A 16,069-nucleotide genomic window follows, 5' to 3' on the forward strand; every position below is an offset into this window, starting at 1 on the left:
TTCTTTCAGTTTCCGTCTACCAAATCCACTCACAAGGCATTGGTCGGCCCGAGGCTATAGAAGAAGACACTTGCCCAAGGTGCCACGCAGTGGGACTGAACCCGGAACCATGTGGTTGGTTAGCAAGCTACTTACCACACAGCCACTCCCGATTAAAAATTTGGTAGAAAATAAGGCTGTCTTTAAAACACAATAGTTGAAGATACTGAAACTGTCAGAGATAGTGAGTAAGTGGTTTGAAGTGAGAGGAGGAGGTAATTTGCACTTGGCGGCAAATATGAGGCAGAAAGAAAGGTTGAATGGAAATGGATTTTGTTGAAGGAGTTTTCCAATATGTGCAATGTGGAATCGGATTAGGTTTGGAAGAAAATATTGAACTTGGGGTTTATGAGCTTTGGTTATGTGAAGGATGCAAAGAGAAATCCCTAAGAGGATGGATTTCAGTTAAATAGTCGGCAGTTTAGGATGTTTCAGAGATAAAGCACATACACTGCCAAGTATAGTTTGCTCAACACTGGCAGATTTCCAACCAGTTCTAACCAGTTCTAACCAGGCAACTAACAATGAAGTGCTATACTCTTTTGGTTCACCAGTTTTCAACATTTGCAAAATGGACTTGAATGATTTTCTAAATTCACTAGATACACTATAGGCGCAGGAGTGGCTGTGTGGTAAGTAGCTTGCTAAACAACCACATGGTTCCGGGTTCAGTCCCACTGCGTGGCATCTTGGGCAAGTGTCTTCTGCTATAGCCCCAGGCCGACCAATACCTTGTGAGTGGATTTGGTAGAAGGAAACTGAAAGAAGCCTGTCGTATATATGTATATATATATATATGTATGTGTGTGTGTTTGTGTGTCTGTGTTTGTCCCCCTAGCATTGCTTGACAACCGATGCTGGTGTGTTTACGTCCCCGTCACTTAGCAGTTCGGCAAAAGAGACCGATAGAATAAGTACTGGGCTTACAAAGAATAAGTCCCGGGGTCGATTTGCTCGACCAAAGGCGGTGCTCCAGCATGGCCGCAGTCAAATGACTGAAACAAGTAAAAGAGTAAAAGAGAGAGTATACAAGTTCCTAAAAAAGTACCTATTTCTTTCAGGTGGGCAACTGTAAATTCAAAATGCGATTGGGTGCATTCATTCTTTCATTCACCACTGCCACCAACGTCATAACAATTTTTGCTTTTCCATGCTTGATAGGTCAGACAGAAATTGTTGGGGCAGATTTTCTATGACTGGAAGCCCTTCCTAAAACAAAACGTCACTCATTTCTATGTAAAGTTCCCCATGACTGAATATGTTTTTGTGAAAGATAGGATTTGTATTACACCAATTGCATGACAATAACATTCATCTTTCAACAATCATGTGATGTCAAGACACACACACACACACACACACACACACACACACATGGGTAAGCCGAAGAGTGACCTCTTAGCTGTCAATATAGCTCACAGCAGCTTTGAACAAACAGCCTTGGAATGGATAAAATGGAGATCATCATGCCAAAATGGTACAAGAGGCTTTGTTTCAAGTTAAGAGGCGCAAAGGCAAAGGAGAAAAACTGCAAATATCCTGCCTGCACTGACTCATAATCCTCATACTTGTAACATTTGCAGGCTTCTTTGCAAATTGTTCGTGGGACCCAAACGCCACATTTGACATATGCATTATGACTTACAAAGGAAGTGTAGGTTGCCAGATCCTCATATGTAGAAACCGACAGGAGAATCCATCATTATCATTTAATGTCCACTTTCCATGCTGGCATGGGTTGGACATCCATCATATATATATATATATATATATATATATATATTTATATATCTGAAATAGGACTTCTTTCTATCTTCACCTATCAAATTCACTCACATGGCTTTGATTGGCTTGTGGGATATATCATTACACACTTGTCTAAAGTGCCGTCACACAATGCGATGGATCCCAAAATTACATGGTTAGGAAGTAAACTTCTTAACCAGACACCAATGCCTGCACTTAATATAGGGAAAAACCTTTTGTTCACTTGTTAAATTTTTATTAATTTAAGTATTTAAGCAGTGTAAGTTCCTGAAACAGAAATGTGGTAATTTAAACATAAAAGCCATTATAACCTGGATAAAAGGTGCAGACGACAGAAAAAAAAGTAAAACTAATATTGGAAAGAATACTTTTCTTTTTTGTCTAATTTGCCTTGTAACCTTGACTGTAGATGAGTAGGTAGAGAGGGAAACACTTGAGACCAAACCAAAACACTTTCGCTTCTTAATAAGGAAGCGCTTACTAAACACAAACCCATATTCAATGGAATTTATACAACAAATAAATGCAAAACTAAATTACAGCTTCATGACCCAAATATTCTAAACCCATCAAGGTCAAACACTTCAAGAGCTATTCAAAACTGGAACTAATAGAATGCCAAAATAAGATATAACTAAGTGGGTTAATGTCATGGGAAGCAAAAAGCCATGCTGAAAATTTTTGAAATTTGATGAAACTCCTAAGAATGTCTTTTACTTGTTTCAGACATTTGAAAGTGGTGATGTTATACTGGGGAGCTGCCTTGAAGGGTTCAGTCAAACATTGATCGCAGCACATTTTTTACTTTAAGCTTGGTACTTATTTTATCAGTCTTTTGCTAAACTGCTAAGTTCAGTAAACCAGCTAAGACTGGATGTCAAGTGATGGTGGTGGTGGTAGGGACAAGCAAACAGAAAGGCACTCACACATAAGTACATAGATGTGTGTGTACATTATATATATATATATATATATATATATATATATACACACATACATATACACAGTTATCTATAAAGACACATGCATAGATACATATATACATATATATATATATATATGCATATACACATACATACATATTCATGGGAGATTTTACCAACAGTGCTCAGGAGTGGCCATGGGAACGAGAATGGGCCCCAACTATGCAAACCTGTTGGTTGGCTATGTTGAGGCCTAAATATTCTCACAATTCATTGGTCCCACTCTCGAACTATATGGTCATTATATTGATGACTGAATTGGTGCAACCTCAACCTCCCACAGACAACTAGACTCCTTCCTCTCTTTTGTCCAATCCTTCCATCCTGTCCTAGATTTCTCCTGCACCATTTCCAACATTTCCATCGCATTTCTCAACATTTCGGTCAACATACACCACCCCGTTCTCACTACCTCCATCCTCTACAAACACTGACTCACACTCATACTTTAACTTCTCTTCCTCGCACTCTACCCACACCAAGTTCTCCATCCCCTACTCCCAATTCCTCCAGCTGTGCAGGCTCTGCAGTGACAACCATGACTTTGAAACTCAGTCGTCGCAACTCATGGCCCGCCACTTCATCCTTCGCATATATCTTCTCACCATTATCTATACAGCCCTTGCCTGAGCATGTTCTGTGGACTGTGCCTCTGCTCTCTCTCCCTGCACCTGCCCGTCTCCTGTTTCCCCTCACCTATCACCCTCCAATGCACCATTCTCCTTGCACATCTTCCCCAACCTACCCATTCTCTCTTTCAAATGTGCCCACAACTCTACTGGTCATTCACTACAACACCTGTCTGTGTTCAGATTGTCTTTGCACAGGGGCCATCCTGACTCCTGCCTATGCCGTGAACAGGAATTAATCTTCTCTCTTCACACATGGGCTCAACACATTGATACCCCATTCACTCATCCCCACCCCACTCCACACAAACTAGCACTGACCACTTCCCAGCACCCCCACACTATCATCTGCACACCCACACACCATCATCTGCACACCCACATACCATCATCCACACACCCATACATTACAGACAGACACACTTGTGCACACATCCACACACATCAAAATCACTAGCCCCTATCCACACAAACACACACTTACACATTCTCATATACACACACACCTTCATTTTAGGATCACCAATACTTTATTATTTCCCCTTATTTCTACCTCTCCTGTCCAAACCTTGCTTGACTGCTAAATCCATAAGTTATTTTGTTCTCTCTCTGCTTATTTTTTTAAAATTCCTCTCTGCTGAAGAGCATAGGCTCGAAACATAAAAGACTTTCTCACTTTCCCAAGCATCAACCTAATACACCTGCTTGTTGTTCATACACCTGTCTTCATCTTTTATTTTTCTGTAAGTTTCAACTATGTATATATATCGTAAAATATATTTGCCAACTAAATGTGGTGGTCCCATAGAGGACAACGTCACTGTCGTTTTTAATCCCAGGAAAACATCTCTGGCTGTCAGTGTCTGATTAGTATTTGCGAAGGGAGGTCATTGTTCCCATCTCTAGCCTCACATGAAACACACAGACCCAGGATTCTGGGTAGTTACCCATTTTCAGTGTGATAGTCACCAGCTAGTGATGGAAACTCATTTCACTCGCAAACTGTTGCTGGTCTTGAAATGTCTGAGTGAGAGGTAAACAGTAACTACTGTTTACCTCTTGCTCAGAGATTTAATATGGCTTATTTCTCCTTTCCCCTTGGTTTGGTATGCTGTGAAGCTGGCAAGAGTTATCTTGAAGTGGGGAAGATTTGCATTATTTATGTGGTGCTCCTCTGGGGATGGGGTGTGTGATATGTATAGTGGTGTCATATGCATAATTTTTTCTGGGGCGTTACTTACATATATTCATACATACATACATACATATATATATATATAAAAATATATATGTATATATAAATATATATATCATTATCATCGTTTAACGTCTGCTTTCCATGCTAGCATGGGTTGGACGATTTGACTGAGGTCTGGCAAACCAGATGGCTGCACTAGGCTCCAATCTGGTCTAGCAGAGTTTCTACAACTGGATGCCCTTCCTAATGCCAACCACTCCGAGAGTGTAGTGGATGCTCTTAAGTGCCACCAATCAGGCAGTACTGGCAATGGCCACACTCAAATGGTTATTTTTATGTGCCACTTGCACAGGAGACATTCCAGCGGCACTGGCAATAACCTCGCTTGAATGTTTTTTTCACGTGCCACCAGCACAAGTGCCAGGAAGGTGACACAGGTAAGGATCACACACGAATGGTGCTTTTTACATGCCACTGGCACAGAAGCCAGTTTGTTGCTCTGGCAACGATCACACTTGGATGGTTCTCTTAGCGCTTCACTAGCACGGATGCCAGTCATCGAATTTAATTTCGATTTTGATTTCACTTGCCTCAATCGGTCTTCGCAAGCAGAGTTTAGTGTCCAGTGAAGGAAAGGTACGCATAAGTGGGCTGGTTATACCCCTGGCATAGGCCACGAGGTTAAGGTCTCACTTGCCTTGCTGAATCTTCTCAAGCACAGCATATTTCCAAAGGACCTGGTCACCCGTCATTGCTTCGGTGAGGCCCAATGTTCGAAGGCCATGCTTCACCACCTCATCCCAGGTCTTCCTGGGTCTACCTCTTCCGCAGGTACCCTCAACCACTAGGATGTGGTACTTTTTCACACAGCTATCTACATCCATTCTCGCCACATGGCCATACCAGCGCAGCCGTCTCTCTTGCACACCACATCTGATGCTTTTTCGGTCCAACTTTTCTTTCAAGGTATATATATATATAGTGCAGGTGGCACGTAAAAAGCACCCACTACAATCACGGAGTGGTTGGCGTTAGGAAGGGCATCCAGCTGTAGAAACATTGCCAGATAAGACTGGAGCCTGGTGCAGCCTTCTGGCTTCCCAGATCCCCGGTCGAACCGTCCAACCCATGCTAGCATGGAGAACGGATGTTAAACGATGATGATGATGATGATGATGATATACACACATGCATATGTATGTATCACAGTCTTCTTTCAGTCTGCTGAATCCATTCACAAGGCTTTGTCAACTGGTGCTATAGCAGAAGATACTTGCTCAAGGTGTTGCACTTGATTCCAGTTTCATTCATTTTCAATTTCTTGTATACTGCTTCATCTTTGCAATCTTTCAGCCTACACAAGCCTGACCTTCTTACTTCTAAAAATAGCGGTTCTGTGGCATTTTTACATACCATGCTATGTTATTTTCTTCTGCTCTAATGCTGTGCTCGCATCCAATCAGTCCTTTTCTTCTTTTTTCTTGGTACATACAGTCTGTCTGTGTCACATTTTGGGTGAAGTGACCCATGTCTAGTCAGCAACTTCCTTGTCTTTTTGTCTTAGCTGTTTAGTTTGTCTAGTGTCTATGCGATTATCCCTGCTCCATATATAAGGAGTGAAACCACCCAGATTTTGATAGCTTCAATCTTATTCCGTCTGTTTAATTTTAACTTAAGGATCAGTCTCAGTCTGCGCAAGTACTCCACTTTAAATTTTTCTGTCATTTCTTTCTCCATCAATTTATTCATTTCCAAAATCCCCAAGTACTTATAGCCTGTCTCTTCTATCTGCTTCTTAAACTCCTCCGATGGTATCGTTAGCCTGTCCATACATTTGATTTTGCCTCTATTCAAGACTAACACACCACACTTTCTCAGTCTGAACTCCATTCTGATATCAGCATTGTAGGTTTACAAAGTATCAATGAGGAAACTGACTTGGGCTTCATCTTTACCATAAAGTTTGAGGTCGTCCATGAATAACAAATGGTTGACTTTTTGTTGGCGGCTCTTGAATACATACCCAGCTTTGCTTTCCTCAAATCAGTGTGAGTGGTATCAAGCACAGTACAAAGATCAGTGGAGACAGGCAGTCCCCTTGGAAGATGCCCCTCCTAATTTCTACTGTCCCTAAACTCCTTCCGTATGCTGTCAGATCGGTCCTCCAATTCGCCATATTTTTTCCAAGTAATCACTTAACATTCGATGCAATACCAAATAGGTTCATACACTCCATAATCCAAGAATGTGGGATCATATCGTACGCCTTACAATAGTCGATCCATGACATGGCTAAGTTTCTTTTCCTCCTCTTGCAGTGTGTAAGTACAGTTTTGTCTATCAGGAGTTGATCCTTGGTACTTCTGCACTTACACTTGCAACCCTTCTGCTCATGTGGCAGGACTCCCATTTTTTTCCCAGTTGTTCGTACATTGACTCTGCAAGTATTCCAGTCAATAACTTCCATATAAGTGGCAAACAGGATTATTATCATTATTACTATTACTGTCAATATTATTATTATTATTATTATTATTATTATTATTATTATAATTATTATTGGCACGTAAAAAGCACCTACTACACTCTCGGAGTGGTTGGCGTTAGGAAGGGCATCCAGCTGTAGAAACTCTGCCAAATCAAGACTGGAGCCTGGTGCAGCCATCTGGTTCACCAGCCCTCAGTCAAAATCGTCTAACCCATGCTAGCATGGAAAGTGGATGTTAAACGATGATGATGATTATTATTATTCCCAATGCAGAAGTGGAATGAAAGAACAAGCCACTGTTTTCACTTTGCTTTTACAAACTCTTTCAAAATGGTTTTAAAGGAAAGTTATTATTTCTTTCTCAATTTGATATTCAATAACTAATTATATAGAACTGAATTTTCAACTTTAAAAATTAGAAGTATTTTCTGTTTGATTTTTTCTTTCCCCCCAAACTTTACTGTAACAGTGATTACTCTTTTCAGCTTGCAGATTCTATTGAACTTCATATACAACTAATTGCTGAATTAACATGCTTGCTTTGTAATAGTAAAAATACAAAATCTCATTCTGGTGCTGCTATATTTAAATGAATCACTGGAAAACACTTTTTCTGGAAATGAAACACTATATTTTATCACACTGTCTTAACCCTTTCATTACTGTATTTATTTTGAGATGCTCTGTGTTTCTTTCAATTAATTTTAAATATAACAAAGAATTTAGTAAAATAACTTAATTATCATTAAGTTAGTGTTAGGAACATAGATTGAGATTAAGGTTTGATGGAAGATTTTAATTCAAAACTTACGAAAACAAGACAATTTGTACTCAGAGCCAGAGCTGGTTTCAGCCAGGCTGGTAACGAAAGGGTTAATGGATATATTGTAGAAAGCCACAACATGGTGGTATTTATCTTGAGAAAGCTTCTTGTATAGTCGTATAGATGTATAGTGCTATAAAGCACTATATAAAGATATATATAGATGTATAGTGCTATAAAGCACTATATAAAGATATATATAGATGTATAGAGCTATAAAGCACTATATAAAGATATATATAGATGTATAGTGCTATAAAGCACTATATAAAGATATATATAGATGTATAGTGCTATAAAGCACTATAAAGCAGAGACAAAATGTCTAGCAGTGGCCTGGCTAAATCTGGGTTTCTGTGTTTTTGCATGTCATTGTTAGCAAGTATCCACTATCAATTACATGCTCAGACAAATTTTGTTTCTACTGATACAGTAAAACAGTGATTAACAAATGAGTGTAGTCACAAATAGCAGGTGTAACTAAATCCTAAGTCATAACATCAACAACATTCATCTTGAGCTAGCTAAAGTGCACTGTCCTCGATTTTTGAACAGACAAGCAGCACCAATGGAAACAAGAACAACAATGAATAAAAAGAGAAAAAATCCGCAGGAGTGGCTGTGTGGTAAGTAGCTTGTTTACCAACCTCATGGTTCTGGGTTCAGTCCCACTGCGTGGCACCTTGGGCAAGTGTCTTCTACTATAGCCTCGGGCTGACCAAAGCCTTGTGAGTGGATTTGGTAGACGGAAACTGAAAGAAGCCTGTCGTATATATGTATATATATATATGCGTGTGTGTGTGTTTGTGTGTCTGTGTTTGTCCTCCTAGCATTGCTTGACAACCGATGCTGGAGAGTTAATGTCCCCGTTACTTAGCGGTTTGGCAAAAGAAACCGATAGAATAAGTACTGGGCTTACAAAGAATAAGTCCCGGGGTCGAGTTGCTCGACTAAAGGCGGTGCTCCAGCATGGCCGCAGTCAAATGACTGAAACAAATAAAAGAAAAAAAGAAATAAAAACCTACTTTGTAATGGTGTATGTTGTCACAGTAGGTGGCACAACACTTTTCACTGTGTCCCAACCTTGCTGGTATTTTTTCTGATATTGGATAGTGAAGTTCCGCAATGGTCCATAGCCATCGTTACCATGATGCCAGCTGACGGTGATAGATCGTGACCAAACTCGGGAACTTTCAACTGGCTTTGACGGGCTTTCAGGAGGATCTAAAACAAGAATACCATTATAGGAGAATAAATGTCCATGATTTTAACAATAAAAAGGAGAAAAAAAAAAGACGGAATAGTATTAGTAGTTTTGAGAAATGACATCTTTATATATAAAAGTGAAGTTGTGTGTCTGTCTCCTACGATTTAGATTCCTAACTACTCCCACATTTTGCGGTGCAGTTTAACCAAAACCGGGTATCTTATAGTCGTGATTCATATCGAGCCCTTCTGGGTATTAGCGCGTGCCTACGATGAGTCTATGATTTAAAAAAAATTTACCATAATTTTTTCCCATTTTTAATGCATTTGTTTTCGCTATTATATAAGGGAAGTAACTCTCTAAAAATGCTTATATAGTTATTTCCCTTACAAACCCGAGCAACGCTGGGCGATACTGCTAGTTAAATATAAGATGAAAGTAATTGAATAGCAACATTAATAAAAATGTTATATTTCCATGAAAAGTGAATTCCTTTTGAATCATAATAACCAACAGGAATAGCATTTATCTCTGATTTTTAGCAACATCAAGCAGATAGAAAAGAAACAAACTGCATAACATCTACAGTTGTTGTTATTATTAACCTCAGGTGAAACTCAGTTTTGCAAACCTTTGACCAAAGACATTCTGGCCGTAACCTGCCTGGAGTTGGTTCAGGCATAATGTATCTAGGTTTACACTATCCAATGCATCCTTCTTGTTTGTTTTTCTTTTAATTTATAATTTATTGTTTTTATAATCAGAGTACAGTGTGATGAAGAGAGATTTATTTGCTTTTTCTCAGAGGTTGTGTACTTATTTAGACATTTTTTCATTGGCTTGTATCACTTGTTCCCTTTCAACAGGAATTGTACTTGTCACTGCAAGCAAAAGACCTATACATAAAATAGCTGGCAAAGTTGACATTGCAACTAAGCAAGCAACATTGTAGCTACTACCTACCACAGCAGTGTTAATTGGAGACTAGGTAGGTTGGACTGCAGAAAGCTATTCACTGTAGCTGCAGACACAACGCAATGAAGGTGACAGGATATAGGAGTACAGCAGGATTTGAACTAATCTCATGAAAGTGCTTCTATAGGGTTGATTGAATTTCAAGCAATAGCAGCCAAAATATCCAGCAAATCTCCTTGCAAAAGGATACAGTGGATGTTGTAGTTCTACAGATCTGACTGGCCTGGTGCAGCCTTCTGGCTTCCCAGACCCCAGTTGAACCGTCCAACCCATGCTAGCATGGAAAGCGGACGTTAAACGATGATGATGATGATGATGACAGCATCCGTGCAACATCGGAACAACCTGTTTGTTTTCCATACCAGCTTTGCACTGCTAACTCTGAATTATATCTGCTCACAACTCTGAACACATCACAAACAGCCTATTCCATTTATGTCAACTTTGCTTCACGAACTTCTGAATGCCATCAGCCCACAAATCTGCCATATTATGAACAGCATATTTTTTTTTTACACCAGCTCAGTTTCTATAACAACTTCTAACTGAATCCATATTTCAAACACAAGATGTCTTGCAAACAACTTGCACATGCAAGTGCTACCAGTTAAAATCTCCGTATACCGGAAGCTAGCAAGTGTATGGGGTCATCAGGAGAGAATGCGCGCCGTTTCGGGGCCTACCTCTCGATGGCATCAATGCGCACTGCTCCCCACCTCACTGATATGAAGCCCCGCTTGCTAGATCAGCTGGTTATGAAGAACTCAATATCCTTCTAGCCATCGCTCATCGCCTCTTTTTAACCAAATCCAGTGACTAGCCTTCTCCACTGTAGATTGGATATCAGTCATTGTGGTATTGACTTTACGATGAGTTAAGCCTAGCGATAACAACAGCATTTTCCAGCATACTTGTCAGTGTAGCACAATATTGTAAACATGTTGAGTAAACATCCAAACACCATTGCTATCTTTCCAAATCCTGCTGCATTTCCCAGAGAAGCTTTGGTCCTCCAAACTCACCTTGTATGACTTTCCCTACCTGAAGCTTTCTCTGACTCATCAACATATACTGGCTATGCTCATATGACTCGTCAGCTCTCATTATCTTTTAACAGATTAAAATATTTTGTACTAAAAATGCCTTCTGATATTCCATATTTCACTACAGTGGGTAACTTTTACCAACATTCTCCCTCTGTAAGTTTAATAATAATAATAATAATAATAATAATAATAATAATAATAGTAATAATAATAATAATAATAATAATAATAATAATAATAATAATAATAATAATAATTGTGTACAGTGCTCAGGTGCACTACAACTCATCTAAAGTGTATATATAATCAGGTGTAGTTTCGGCGGATTTCGGAAAGCATGAGGGCCTTAAAGGATGCAGTGTCATGGCAGTCAACAACTGACGCAGGCAGTTTATTCCATGCTTCAGTCACTCTGAGCGTGAAAAAATGTTTCCGAAAGTCATGGGAGCTGTGTTGTTTTCTGTTTATTAAAGCATCTTAAAAAAATAATTGGTAAAAAATGAAATCACTCACATCTTTTAGCAGTAGTGAACACTATAACTTCACTTGCATTTCCCCAGCCAAGGGCAGTCTTAGCAGCAACACTGAAAGTATAATACTTCTCTTTCTTGAGGTTGTATGCTGTGAAGCTATTTACATTAGCATTTACAATTGTATAATTTGGTTTTTGATAACTAAAGTTAGCTCTTAGTCCGTAAGTCACTCTGTATTTCAGAATGATGCCATTTGGTTTCTTTGGAGGTGCCCATACCACTTTTGCCATTTCATATGTTACATTAGGAAAGTATATTATAATAGGTGGATCAGGAACTGAAAAATAAATGAAACAGACATTACTGATACAATATCAATGTGTTCACAGGCTATCACGCTATTTAGGGCTGTTCATTATTTCGTATTTCATATATACATGAATGAAAGTATGTATGTGTGTGTGTGTATGTGTGTGTGTGTGTGTGTGTGTGTTTAATATTTTGGACTAATGGGTATATGTCGATTAGTGTGTTGAAGTGTTGAGTAGAGCGCTGGCACAGTTTGGGGTACTTGGTGTCTCTCCCTTCTCACTCCCTCATTGGCATTATGTGCAGACATCTGCTAATAAATAGATATAGATGTGACGTTGCTGCGGTGGTGGTATAAAATGTTGTTTACAATAGTTGACTTATACAAATAATTATAATGTTAAATTTTTGTAATGGAAATATGTAAATGAAAATAAAGTTTATTTGTTAGCCGAAAGTTTACTGAATCTTTTGACACCCCATACATCAAAATCAGCAAATGAGTTTTTGAATGCATAAAGAACATATGCACACACAAACTCTGTTTTATATATATATATATATATATATATATAAACACACATACACACACATATATATATATATATATATATATATATATATATATATATATATACACACACAAGGTGTCCCAGAAGTCACACACCATTCTGGTTTTCATTAAAAATAATTGACACAATATATTTTATTTTTTCAATTTCTTTTCTATCTTTCAGACTGAATTTATGGTTCATAAACAGTTATTAAAAATTGAGATCAGTAACTTTGGGGACATCCTGTATGTATGTATGTGTGTGTGTGTGTGTGTGTGTGTGTGTGTGTGTGTGTGTGTGTGTATATATATATAAGGTAAATTTAGATTTTGTACCTGTAACAGTGAGAACTTGCTAGCCACCTTATTATTACCTTATTAATAGTATTAATAATGGCAATAATACTTATATATTTATATATATATAATTTTTTTCAGAATGAGATAAAAAACCAAGGCTGTGAAGATTTTAGAACATTTGTAAATAGGTCTTACTCTAATTACCCAACGAAACTAACCAATCTACCACAAGCAAACCTCTACCCAACGAATTTACCAGTGTAAGAACAAAATTTCAATGTAAAAATTACCAATTGGTTTACATTACCATCACATATGTATCAATCATTTTTGCATCCTAACTGATGCATCTATCTATACTCACATTCTGAAGAGATTTACTTACGACAGTAAATCGAAACGATCGTAAATGCCACCCTCATCTCTGCTTCTTACTTCTGTGTTACCTTTTTAATTAAAGATATGACTTAGAAATCCTCTGAGAAACTGGAAAATCAAGAAATCCAGGACAGTTCTGGTCCTAAATTAGATAAATTAGTCTGGTACAGTATTGAGGTGTGATACATAACAAAGGGAGGGAAATGCAGAGTTTTAAAGAGTCATTTCCCTTGCTATGGTTTAATATCTTTAGATTAAACTCCTGGATTAAGTGAGTTACGTCCCTTGTATTAAAGACTTGTTACCTGAAACATAAGGGGTGGGTTTATTGATTTTTTAAAATGGCTTTCAGGGGCAATTGGGAAATGAAAAGATCTTCACAACCACCCTTGGACGGTTTTGAATGACCATAGAAAGTGCGAGCCTTCTAACTGAAAAATTGTGGATTTGTATAAAGGACACACACACACATACATAGCCAAACATTTTGCCGTTTATATATATAGAGATTATGTATATATATTATGTATATATATATATATTATATATTGATAGAAATGGCAAGACAACAAAAGAATGAAAGAGACCTCGATATTATGTAAATAGAGGGATTTATCTGTAAATATAATAGTCACATAAATGAAGATCTTGTCTCTTGCATTCAAGAAAAGAAACAAGTCTTTCCACTTTTTATTTCATTGCACCCCAACATGCATCTGTGTTGTTTTTTAGGCCACTTACCATCCTCTTTAGTTCTGATAAATAGTGTTGGTTCACTGAGCACACCATCACCCATTTTAGTGAAGGCAAGCACATTTATCTTATAGCTGACATACTTCAACAGGTTACGCAATTCATATTGCCTTGTTTCGTTATTCACAGTTTGGAATTTTGGCACCATTCCTTCATCCACAGCTTGATATTTGATCTAAATTAGAAGAACAGAGAAGATGACATTCAACATATATATATATCTTTTAAAGTTACAATGTTTTACGGCAATGTTCAAGTGTTTGGAAATATTACAATATAAGAGGAAGTATCCAAAAGAAACCTGAATTTTGCAATATAATTTCATTCAGTTTTACATGTTTACACTTTTATCACTTTCAAAAGTATTCTCCATTTGAAGCAATGCATTGGTCAAGATGCATTTTCTAGAGTTCAAAATAGTCCTGTGAAGTGATGCCTTTTAATGCCTCTGTCATTTATTTCTTAACCTCTTCCACATCTGCAAAAAATTTTCCTTTAAGGATGGTTTTCATTCACAGGAACAGAAAAAAAGTCACAGGAAGCAAGATTGGGTGAATAGGGAGGGCAGGTGATGCGGTCAGGCCATTTTTCGCAAAAACTGTCTCACACAGAAAGTGGTGTGTGCAGGTGCATTGTCAAGATGAAACCACCACTTTCCACCTTGCTACAGGTCAAGGCATTTTTGTCCCACCGCATCTTGCAAATGCTTCAAAATTGTCAAGTAAAATGTCTGGCTAGCAGTTTGACCAGAGGAACAAATTCTGTGTGGACAATTCCTTTCGCATCTATGAAACAAATCAGCATCGTCTTGACATTGGACTTCACTTGATGCTTTTTTTTGCTGGGGGTGTGATGACATTGAATGCTTCCATTGACTTGATTGCTGCTTCATTTCCGGGTTGTAGCCATAGCATCAGCTTTTGTCAACAGCAACAACCTTCAGAAAAGGTCTGGATCAACTTCCAACTGTTCATTCAGTTCACAACGCACATTCAGTCATAATTGCTTTTGATGCAACTCTTCATTCACAATTCCTCACCCAAAACTCGCTTGTTGCAACCTCCCGGATATACCAGTTATATCAAAAAGTTTGTCAATTGTTCAATGACGGTCATCCAAGATCAGTTCATGAATTTATGTGATGTTTTTATTTGTTTGGGAGGTCAACAGTTGTCCTGAGTGAGTTTGGTATTCAAGCAACAATTGACCATTCCTAAAACATGAAAACCACTTGTAAGCTTGTGTTTTGCTCATGGCAGTGTCCTTGTAAGCTGTTTGAAGCATGACAACCGTTTTTGGCTGCTGTTTCCTCAGCAGAAAACAGAATTTCATGGAAGCACGCTGTTCCTTCAATTCAGCCATCACAAAAATCGATGAACAAGGAAGAAGCACTGCAAAACAAAGACACACCCACCACATGGCAGTAAGATCACACTTGATGTTACTGGCAGGCAGACTGTGTGTCTAAGTGTTGCATCAAGTGGCTTTTAGTGACAGAAGCCTGAACTACAATGTGCTTGTCCCAAAGAGAATGTTTCTGGTTACTTTTGGGTACCCCCTTGTATATCAAGAAGAGAAACAATTCAGTGAAAAGGAACACAATTTACAAAAGTATACAGTAATAGCTAAAAAAACCCAAAAAGAGTAAAGAAAAACATGGAAATTAGTAAATAAATGAACAAAATAAAAAAGTGAGTATATTTCCTTAAGTATACATCTTTCCAGAACATGTTGGTGATCCTTAGAATCTCTGAGAATTCAGAAAACATAAAAAAAAAAAATTAGTTTCATATTAAACAATGAAGCATTAGCACAAAGTAGTGTTTAGGTATGAGTAGAATTAAGGCTAGCTGAAATATGTTTGTGACACATTGCAACTGCTAAAAGGAAAATACTCTGCAGTTATTGTGGATAATAAATCTCTCTCTTCACAGTAACTGCAGTGCCTTTTAGCAGTTGCAATGTGTCACAGACATATTTCAACTAGCCTAAATTCTGCTCGTATTTTCATATTGTTAATATATAGGTGCAGGAGTGGCTGTGTGGTAAGTAGCTTGTTTACCAACCACATGGTTCCAGGTTCAGTCCCACTGCACGGCACTTTGGACAAGTGTCTTTTACTATAGCCTCGGGCCAACCAAAGCCTTG

At 38.2% G+C, this 16,069-nt stretch overlaps 1 protein-coding gene across 9 annotated transcripts in view; it reads right to left on the minus strand.

Annotated features, from left to right (window-relative positions):
* Positions 1 to 16,069, minus strand: part of LOC115216625 (protein sidekick-2-like) — a 676,686-nt gene that overhangs the window by 108,899 nt on the left and 551,718 nt on the right. For all 9 annotated transcript variants that reach the window (XM_036500690.1, XM_036500685.1, XM_036500715.1 and 6 more), the window contains 3 exons: positions 13,910 to 14,096; positions 11,669 to 11,965; positions 8,953 to 9,151 (listed from right to left, as the gene is read on the minus strand). In XM_036500690.1, the coding sequence (XP_036356583.1) occupies positions 8,953 to 9,151; positions 11,669 to 11,965; positions 13,910 to 14,096 (683 nt within the window). The remainder of the gene's footprint in view (positions 1 to 8,952; positions 9,152 to 11,668; positions 11,966 to 13,909; positions 14,097 to 16,069) is intronic.

The sequence above is a fragment of the Octopus sinensis genome, linkage group LG1, assembly GCF_006345805.1.
Source record: "Octopus sinensis linkage group LG1, ASM634580v1, whole genome shotgun sequence".
Lineage (NCBI taxonomy): Eukaryota > Metazoa > Mollusca > Cephalopoda > Octopoda > Octopodidae > Octopus > Octopus sinensis.